General features: G+C 38.3%; 1 protein-coding gene across 1 annotated transcript; it reads left to right on the top strand.

Annotated features, from left to right (window-relative positions):
* The first annotated feature begins 6266 nt into the window (after window positions 1-6266).
* Window positions 6267-7202, top strand: LOC140689080 (prothymosin alpha-like). Its single transcript, XM_072949374.1, has one exon. It carries the CDS (start codon window positions 6284-6286, stop codon window positions 6614-6616), a length of 333 nt encoding a protein of 110 aa, XP_072805475.1. The 5' UTR covers window positions 6267-6283; the 3' UTR covers window positions 6617-7202.
* Window positions 7203-11032: the final 3830 nt, after the last annotated feature.

The raw sequence follows: 11032 nt of genomic DNA, 5'->3' as shown, positions 1-11032 counted from the left end.
GCCCAAACTATTTGTTAGTATAATTTTATGATAGAGACAAAAATTTTCACATCAAAATCTCCCAATTAACTTCCAATATCAATAAGATTTATGATTCCTATACCCATAATTTTGTGGAAATAAAAGTTTGGGCTCAAAGCTATAGAATTTGAACATTTTCACATAGTGTCAACAACATAGTTTTAACCCCCAACTGTTTTAAGTCAGTCATTGAGCTATTTTTCTTGTAGAGCCAAGAAGTTAACTGATCCAGTTAATCACCTGATGTATCACTCAAATACCAAATTTATAGTTCCTCTTTTATTAAAAATGTGTTAATACAAGACACAGCATATTGATACTGAGAGATAAACACATAGCAGCATTTCAGAAAAACAATAAAAATCGGTAGATAGTGTGTTTAAAAGACATTAACTTCAAAGAGAAAATTGTCAGAATGAAAAGAATTTCCTAAGTCTGAAACTTTGAACAATATATATATATTTTAAATGCTTTGATTTAAAGAGGTACCATCCCCTGTTTTCATGACTGATTCATTGCTGTGTAGACAGAGTTAAACTCAAGATAATACTGAGAGGTGTGTTAACTGTTAACTTTGAGGTGATTAGTGGCAACACAAGATATCAAGTATCTAAGAGTTGAAGAACTATTAACTTGGGAGAAAGCCAAAAATGCCAGAGGAAACTATAAGTCACATCAACAAAAGGCAATGAAAAACCAAGATGCTGCTTTTGATTGAATTTTGATTTATACCTTGAATCCATGCTGAATTGTCAAAAGACATTTGAACATAGTGTTCATGTGGTCTAAATCAAAACTTGATCATGAAATAGAATAAAAAACTGATCTATCATTATGGCAAAAATCAAAACATAACATATGAAACATAGTAAACAAGTTGTATATATTTTTGAATACAGTAAAATTTAAGAACTTTTAGTTCTTGCAAGATTTAAAGGTTTGAGAAATTTAAACTTTAGAAGAAAGGGCCAGACAGAATAAAGGCATGCTAAGAGTGATGGGTGCAGCTCTCATATGATCTAGTCATTGAGACCCCCCCATGATCCTGACAGTGTCTAAGGCATTATGTAACCCCTCTCGATCCTCACAGCACACTCATTAGATACGTGTTTGCTTCATTCTTGAAATTTTTTATAAATTGTATAGATTTTGTAAACTGAAATTCAGAAATATTAATTTTTTTTATGATTACTCAAAAGTAAGTATTTCATCACAATTCAAATCAGTAACAGGGTTATTAATCAGTCTAATTTCAATATCACTGTGTCTCAGGGGATAGGGAGGCCCGAGGAAAGGGACAGAGGTGGGGGAACAGCAGGGGGGCAGCGCTCAGACCACACACGGCATTTATTGATTAAGTTCATCATCTTACATGGATTTGGTTTATGGTGGCCCCAAACAAGCACAGTAGTAATACCAAAGATCACTGGTCACAAGTCACCATAAAAATATAATAATGATGGAAAAGTTTTAAATATGGTGAAAGTTACCAAAATGGAACACAGAGACACAAAGTGAGAAAATGCTTTTGGAAAAATGGTACCTATAGACTTGCTCAATGCAGGGTTGCCACAAAAAGTCAATTTGTAAGAAGAAAGACAGAAAATATCTGTGCATTGCAATAAACCAAGCACAACAAAACAAGATATGCCTTTATGAAACATGAGAAAGTTATGGAACATTTTGCTAAGGAAACAGCAGGTGAGTTGAATTTGGAACACTGTGTCAGTAGTCCAGCTTCCTGACGACAGGGAGGGGAAGAAGAGAAGAGCACTTCGGGAAGGGGAGACAGCACACCAAGGCCCATATTAAAGCAAACGGCACATCCAGTGTGCCCGGGCTGTGGAGCCTGTGAGCGGGCACGGCAGACAGAAGCTCACAGAGACACAGCGAGTCGGACTGTGATGACGGGCTCCTCAGCAGAGGCGCTACCGGCATACTGGGCAGCTCTCTGCTGCTCATGACAGTTTTGGAGGAGGATGCTTGCCATCACTGGTCCTCATCGATTAAGTCCCAGTAGCAAGCCCCAGTCCTTGCAACAGGTCAAACCCACCTCCTCTCCAGCACTGCCCGTACTTTTCCAGAAGCGTCTGATGAGAATTGCAGTCTCACACACACACACACACACACCCTGTGACACTGAGGGCCATTATAGGCTGCTAAGGAACTTGGACAACCTTCAACGGAAAATGAGGATCGATGACTAATATGACCACATAAGACACCATACACTAACATCATACTACATGATTGTACTGTGCTTTATAATAATTGAAAGCAGAATTCATTTATGTGATAAGTTGTTTACATTGTAAGGGAAAAACAGAAATCATCCTTAACGTGAGAAAGGTTGTATTAAGATTCATTGAGAATCTAGTTACAGAATGTGCTGGTTTCAGGCTATGACAGCTCACGTGCCGTGAAACTGCATCAGGGCACATCTTTGTTTTATTAACTCAAGGCAAATGTGGCAGGCTATTTTATCCACCTACACACATATCTACATACATGTACACATACTCACACAGACACACACACTGCTTTATAAAGCCCTCCCAGATACAGTTTTGAAAAGTATAATTTTAATTCTTGAAATTATTGCAAATGTTCTTAACAATGTGGTAACTGCAGATGCAATGTTTTCAGTCACTACGTTATGAAAACCGGTAACAACTTAAGCCCTGATGAAAATCATGGTGAAAACCAAATCAGCCTGTGTTTCACAGCCAAATTATTTCCTGCAGTAAAGCTGAGTCCACAGCATATGATTCCCTTCAATGTAGTATGGAACCCGCCTCAATGTCCATCACATTTTGTGAAGCTGTGTACAATTTTTAAGCTGTATTATCAGTGATGGAACTATGATTACATCTTGTAAGCAGGGTGGAAGATCTTCACTTCTTTTCTTAAATATCCTGGGGGTGAGGCTTTTTTTTTCCCCCAGGATATCTGGAGAAAAGCAGGTTTGTCTCAGTGCTGTTCCTGCCATTCTGTCCTTTCTATTCCTCATTAGCGTTTGATTGGAAATCATACAGTGTATTTCCTGGAAGCAATAGAGCTTGACTTGCAAGTTAGAAACAACAGTTCTGATTACATGTTAGGTTTGCAAATTTGATTCTCAGCTTAGGAAACTAACACCCACATCCGTCTGCACCAGGTAATTTGTTCCTAGTGCATTTGCTTCCCATCATAAGCTATGCCTAATAAAAATAACCTCATTCCAAGAGATTCTCAGGACCATCTGCCCCCCTTTGCCCTCTGAGACTTCCATTGCTTCCTTTCACTAAAGGTGATGCTCCAGCGATGTTCTCAATGATGTATTGTCTTCCTGCTATCTGTTCCAGCTCCCTTCCTGTAAGGAATTGGAGAACTGTCCCCAGCTGCCTACAGCTTAGGTAGCCAATTATATGACTTTAGCCTTATTGGGTGCATATAGGATCTGTGAAGGATTTTTTAATTAAAGTCTTTGAGTTATTCACTCATAAAGGATAATAATTTCTTAGGGGATCTTTCTGAAATTTTTATCATCATAAAAATGCATTGAGTTGTAAACAACTTTCTCAACCTCTAAACTTTTGTGTTGTGATAGGTACAATTTAATGCAGGACAGGAAGGAAACTGAGAAGAAAGTCAATGTATGTTGTTGTCCAGAATTATTAACAGTTGAAAACAGAAAGCTACTAGTAGCTTATCTGAATTTCACTTTTCAGATTTGATTGTAAGGTGAAAATAAATAAAACTTAATTAAATCATTTAAGCAGGAAACATTTTCAGAATCTTGTTTGAAAACAAGGGCAAGAAAAACAAGCCCTCTGAAAGAGCAGTTTTGCACTTCGCTCTGCTTCCTCTGCTGAGAAGACATCATTTCCTCCTCTGGCCCACTGCGCTCCCACCTCCTGCCCCTCCACTCACCTCTTTGCTGCTTTGAAGTCACTCTCTTTCTATCTTAGGCCCCTCAACTTTGTATCTTCCTTGCTTTTCCTACAACCTCTCTGGGACCTTTCCAACATTTTAGATGCTAATTAGCACTTGCTAATTGAAATCTTAAAAGCTGAGTATCATAAGCACTTTAGCACATCACAAAATTCTATGATCATAGGCAGATTTCAAAATAGTTTATTGCAGAAATTAGAAGATGCTAAGGACTCTGCCATCTTTTGAGAAAAGTGCAAAAAACAGAATATGTGTCTACATTTTACATTTATTTTATTTTCACAGTTCATGTCTAATTCTGCCGTTCTTACGCAGTCTGAAAACAACCCCGGCTTTTGTTCTTTCTGGTTGGTGTGATTCCTGCCATCAGAATCCTGGCTTAGCTTCTACAAAGGCACCCCAGATACCACAGATTTTACAGTTTTCATTCCAATTCCTCTATGTCCATGGGCTTTTACAGTTTTCATTCCAATTCCTCTATGTCCATGGGCTTTTTGTTTTGTTTTGTTTTGTTTAACAGAAAATCATATATGAATATGTATAACAATTTTAGGTCTAGTGGAAAAAGAAAAGATCATTCTTAGGAAGTCAGATTTCATATGCCATGATTTCTTTTCAGTTAAATTGCATTTATAAAATGTGATACATCAGCTGCTCTGAGAATAAGATGTTGAAACAGAACTGAATGTGTGGAAGAGAAGAGGGGAGGAAGTATGTTGTCTCTCTGGAGAGAGTTAGAACTGGATCATCATCCAGTGAGCAGAGCCTCTGCTGACCCAGGGATGTCTGGAGCTAAAAGTGCCCTATCGGAGTGGTCCAGCTTTGAGGGGAAATGGCTGCACCTTGGTGCTTCTTCATCAGACTCTGCTGGATGTGCAGCGCCCTGGGAAGGGGTATGGCCTTGGGCAGGAACCCCTTCAGCTGGGGTAGTCCCTGAGGTCTCTGCCCCCGTCAGGGGCAGTGGGAGCGCCTGCTGCAGTCAGTCCCTAAGACCGCGGATGCTGCATCTCCACACCCAACTCCCAAGAAATGTCTCATGTCTGGACTTCTGCTGATGATTTTTGCTGTAAAACATGACATTTTCTCATCTCATCCTTGTTATGGAAATTGTTGATTCATTTGAAACTCACACTCTTTGGCATTTTTTGTTTTATTCAAAATATACTTTAACTTCATTTAAAATTTTATCCATAGGTCAGATTCTATTGTCTAAAGCTGATTTTTGTTAACACATTTCTTTGAATTTTTTGCTTTTTTTCCCCTTTGGAAGAACTTGTATAATAACTACTAGTAAAATTCCTGCTATTATTTATTCTTTACTTTTCTTGGGTGTTTTCTACATTAATTTGAAAAAAAAAAAGAACCATTGAGTTAAGTGGTAGAGTCAACTCTAAGCATGAGGAATAAGAGGGCCTTTAATTCTGGTGCGAAGTAGAGAAAGATAATAAAAACTCTTTTTTATGGTGTTTACTAGCAACACGACTTAAATATTTGCAGATAAATAGGGAATACCTCTATTTTTTTTATATACACACCAGACACAAATTTGGACTACGTTTTCATAGCACTTTAACTTTAAAACTTATGTACTTACTACCTCAACTAAGATGCATTAATTGGCACCCCAGTAATAACACAGATGCCCCCTCTGCAGGACCCTATCACTTCTCTTCCACTGTAAATGCGCAATAAACAAATATTTGAATGATAACATATCACAGTCTTTAGAGTTATAGGGATATAGAGGGGGTTTTCCTCCACATTTTTAACCTCAGAAATTCTACTTTTATTATTAACTTCAAGAGATTGTTCATGTACAATAAATAGAAGTTAGCATATAACATCATTTGGGTGTCAAAGCTGCTGTGAGTTTCTCAGTTGCTGCCTCCACAGTGAGAATGTTCTCCTGACTAGCACAGACTGCTGCTTAAATTTAGGGACTGAGCTCTAACTTTTCTTTTTTTTTAATTTAAATGCATATTTTAATATTTGCACCTTCATAAAGATGAATATCCCAAGTTAACTTTATGTTAGTTAAAAATTCACTCAAAGGTATATTTTCAATGAACAACTTATTTATAATAATACATTTAAAATTTAAATTAATTTTATATCTTTTGAAATAAGAACATAAAAGATGACTTTTTACTAAATTAAATTATTCTAGGCATTGTTCCTGTGGCCGGCTCTCCGCTCGCCGCAGCCACCTCCGCCTGCGCCTCAGCCGCCGCCGCCGCCGCCGCCGCGGACTCCCGCAGCTTTATCGCCAGAGCCCTCGAACTCTCGCTTTCTTTCTAATCCGCTGCATCGGATCACCGGCGCGCCCGTCATGTCAGACGCGGCCGTGGACACCAGCTCTGAGATCACCACAAAGGACTTAAAAGAGAAGAAGGAAGTTGTGGAGGAGGTGGAGAATGGGAGAGAGGCACCTGCTAATGGGAATGCTAATGAGGAAAATGGGGAGCAGGAGGCCGACAATGAGGTAGATGGAGAAGAGGAAGAAGGTGGGGAGGAAGAGGAGGAGGAAGAGGAAGGTGATGGTGAGGAAGAGGATGGAGATGAAGATGAGGAGGCTGAGGCAGCTGCGGGCAAACGGGCAGCTGAAGATGATGAGGATGACGATGTTGACACCAAGAAGCAGAAGACTGATGAGGATGACTAGACAGCAAAAAAGGAAAAGTTAAACTTAAAAAAAAAAAAAAAAGCCGCCGTGACCTATTCACCCTCCACTTCCCGTCTCAGAATCTAAACGTGGTCACCTTCGAGTAGAGAGGCCCGCCCGCCCGCCTGCCGCGGGCAGCGCCACCTGCAGATGACACGCTCTCTGCCACGCAACCAAAACCACAACGTGAATTTGCAACAGGGGAAGAAGAAAGAACCAAAACGTCCAAGGCCCTGCTTTTTCTCTTAAAGTACTTTAAAAAGGAAAATTTGTTTGTATTTTTTATTTACATTTTATATTTTTGTACATATTGTTAGGGGTCAGCCATTTTTAATGATCTCGGATGACCAAACCAGCCTTCGGAGTGTTCTCTGTCCTGCTTCTGACTTTACTTGTGGTGTGACCATGTTCATTATAATCTCAAAGGAGAAAAAAAAACCTTGTAAAAAAACAACAACAACAACAAAAATCTTATTCCGAGCATTCCAGTAACTTTTTTTGTGTATGTACTTAGCTGTACTATAAGTAGTTGGTTTGTATGAGATGGTTAAAAAGGCCAAAGATAAAAGGTTGCTTTTTTTTTCCTTTTTTTGTCTATGAAGTTGCTGTTTATTTTTTATTTTTTTGGCCTGTTTGATGTATGTGTGGACCAATGTTGTCCAACAATAAACCGGAATTTTATTTTGCTGAGTTGTTTTAAAAACAAATTATTCTAAATGAAATCAGATGTCCTAATATTGAGCCAGATTTAGCTGTTTGAAGTAACTAAGCTTGTTGGTGTAGATCAGACATGCTTATAGAAGCCACTAAGGTAAGATTAATTACATTACAGCTTGTAATGCATTACCTCACTCAAGGTAATAATATGTAAGTACTTGAATTCACTGAGCATTTCCAATCTGTATCTTAGTTTAAAAAACATTGCATAATTGAAATTGGCATCTGTCTAGTCAGAATGGCATTTGGGAGCCTGGCAGAATGCTAGTGGTGTTTGTGGACAAAGGCCCTGAGGAAGCTCTGAGATGAAGTGTTGCAGGGAGGAGCCTTGTGGACATTATCCAGCCTAAGGGAATTATGGGTTAATAGCATTCAGGTTTAAGATATGCAGATGTGGCCATACAATAAATCATTAAACTTGCATGTATCATATATTTAGATCCAGATCAGTATTCAGAAGATCTAAATCTGCTGGATCCAAAAACTAGCAACCACCCATTGAAACACCAACAAACTCTAACAAGCAGTCGATCTGATAACAAGGAATCAAAAAGGAGACCTTCTTTTAAAGAAGAATCTGAAAGACATCATATTACAAGCAAGATTCACAAGGTCTTCAAAAACAAAATAAGCTGTGATGTCCAGGGAAACCTTTGTAGATACACAAAGTGGAATTGATCATATGTTCATTTATATTTATTTCCAATCACATTTTGCAATAATATAAGCTAAAAATGGGAAGAACAAATTTTCAAAGACTTGAGTTTGCTGTGTGGGGACAATTTCAACACTCAAAGTTCATTTTAACACATAGTGTGCATTTAAATATTCAAGCAAATTATGCCTACCAACTGTACCATTGATAGAGCAACTGACCAGGAGTTTCACACAGACTTTGGCATCATATCCTCAAATCTCAGAAGATCAATCTTCTCGCTTTGTGACTATAGAAGCTTAGGCAGAGCTGGCCTTAAAACTTAAGTGTCTCTGACTTCAAAACTGTTGAAGATAATAGTGCAATTTATCGATAGTTGTGGTTCTCCTGAGCACATGAGGCTCGTCAGTGAACCTCTTTACCTCCTTGAAGTTAGATGTGGCTTGTGATTGGTTTTAGCCAAGAAATGTGTGCAGATGGGACATATGTAACTTAAGGGTGAAAGCAATTAATTGCTGGAAGAAAGCTCCAGGGCTCTGTTTCAAAGTGACAGCAGTCTTGGCGGATGTGGAAACATGAGGCTGAACTCTCCTTGGCTTGATGGTTGCCGTGGACTGTCAGCTAAGCTTACCATTGTGCCTGTCTGATGAGAAGGAAGTTCTCCTTGTTCTAAGTCATTGCTGCTGTTTGGTTACTCTGGCATAACATAGTCTGATGAATAAAAACAAGTTCAAGTTTGTTCCAATATGTTCCAATATCAGTGAATCAAGCTGAAATTATTCCAGAAATATCCGCATTTCCACCTGCAAACCCAACTTAAACATATTTGCATATTTCTCACTCAAACAAGGCTTGTATCAATTTAGGAAAAATCTTCAAGTATCAGTCAAAACTCTTGCATGAATAGTCATGGTATCTCAAGCTCAAGCAAGTCCAAAGTTGGCTCATCACTTCACTCTACCCTCAAACTTGTTGTCCACCTAATCATCTCAGTGGGGGACCAGGGAGCAATCCTGCTTCTTAAGGCTCCTGCATCCGTCACCCCATGTAACTAACTACACGGTGATATCATGCTGATTCTTTATTATTATTATTATTATTATTTGTTTGTTTGTTTGTTTTATTTTGCTGGGTTTTGGGGGGTAGCTAGGTTTATTTGTTTATTTACTGGAGATCCTGGGGACTGGATCCTGGACCTCACGCACGCTAAGCGCAGCTCTGCTGCTGAGCTGCACCCCCGCCCGCCACACTGACTGTTAACATGTGCCTGCAGTGCTGTCTCCTTCCCATTGTCAGTGCTAGTTTAAGGATGTATCTTCAAATTGTAATAACCAGATGTATTGTAGCCTTTCAAACTTTAAATTATCCTCTACCCTTGTTAATTAAGATATCATTCTGAAATCCAAATCTGATCATGCAGAAAGTACATGATCAATACTTGTTAGAGCACCCATGCATTCTCTACTATGGCGCCTCACGTCTTCTGTAATTTCTCCATGTGGTTGGCCTTCTTTATCCACCAGCCTGTGACTTGCTCTAGGGCAGAGACTTCAGATTCATCTTTTCAGTTTCAGTTCTCTTTTCTCCCACCCTCACCCACACCACACCCCCCTCTGTCACCCCTCACCTCCCCCAACCTCCCCACCCCTGTCCACTGCTTAACCTCAAGGAATATATAAGAGAAGCCTGAATCCTGGCTGGCAAATGAAGGCAACAGGGTAAAACTCCATACAAATGGCATAATGGATGCTGATCTGAATGAGGCACCCTCGCAGACAGCTCCAGATCTCTTTGACTCATCTTCCAATTCCCATTTATCACTTTGAAGTGAAAGAGCAGTCATGTATTTTTGTTAATAGAACGGCTCAGAAATGAGGTTTCTGTTAAGTGCAGAATTTGCACAGATTTATCAAGGATGTATGTGTGCTACATTAAATATTTGGAATTTAGTGAATATCCAGCAAAAGTAACATTTTTATATTTGTCCACAAAGCACATATGCATTTTATCTTATAATTCTTGAAAATGCTTTGGGTTAATAAAGAATATTATTTTTATTATTCATTAGAAATACTGTAGTTTGCCAGGCACTGGGGAGAAAATGCAACATTTCAAGTTAAAAACCATTGCCAGAGCTATTTTAAATCTAAATAGCATCAAAAATGTGAACTTACTCCTCTTGTTTAAATAGGTAAATTCTAACTACAGTAATAGAGAGATTTACCAAGTCATATCTCTGTAATGAGAAAAATGTACTTACAAAATAATTTAACCAAGAAGATTTAGAAATAAACATATAATTTTAATAGGGTTGATATTTGAGAAGATTTGTTCCTAAAAAATTCTTTCATTTTTTTTGTTTAAAAAAATCAGAAGGGGGAAAAAAACCCTTCTGCTATGATAGAATTATATACACAGTTGCCAAGAGTTGAGAAGATGATTCCAGCTAAGTGAACTTTCCCAAAATTAATTGATCAAGACACACCTATTGGTTTGAAAAACCATCTGTAAACATATATGAAAGAGTGACAGGGAGATGCTCAGTGGAGATGTCACAAAAACTGGGGGAGGGGGTGCTCAATTAATACTTTCACTTTCCAGAAAAAATGAAGCAGCTGATAGTCTTAGTGATGTTTTAAATGCCTGTGATATTAATGCAAACTAATTGCTCTCACTACCTTTACAGTATTTGCAGAGACTAGCAGGTTGAATTTAGAGACTTCAATAATTTAAATGTCAAACAAAATGACTAAAGATCCAATTACAGAAGTTTTCAGCATCAATATTAGGAAAAGTGCAAATTATTAAGGTAAGCAAGTACATAATTTTGGAGATAATCAAATCTATTAACTCTTCAAATTTAATGAAAAAGAAGAAAATGAAATATTCTTGTACAGTCTTTTCAAAGATGATAAGTCAGCAAGTGCCTGAAATGTGGTAGCTGCTTAATAATTATTTGTTAAGTGAGTAAGTGACTGTAAAGCCCTCACATCGTACTCTTCAAAAGATCTTGAAATTCTGGACACATGGAGCTTGATTTTAAT

Source organism: Vicugna pacos, chromosome 25 (assembly GCF_048564905.1).
Source record: "Vicugna pacos chromosome 25, VicPac4, whole genome shotgun sequence".
Taxonomy (NCBI): Eukaryota; Metazoa; Chordata; class Mammalia; order Artiodactyla; family Camelidae; genus Vicugna; species Vicugna pacos.
The sequence above is the reverse complement of the archived record's forward strand: the minus strand, read 5'-3'. Positions and strand labels throughout refer to the sequence as shown.

Coding starts and splice junctions, on each gene's coding strand:
- LOC140689080 (XM_072949374.1), top strand. CDS start 6,284: ATGTCAGACGCGGCCGTGGACACCAGCTCTGAGATCACCACAAAGGAC.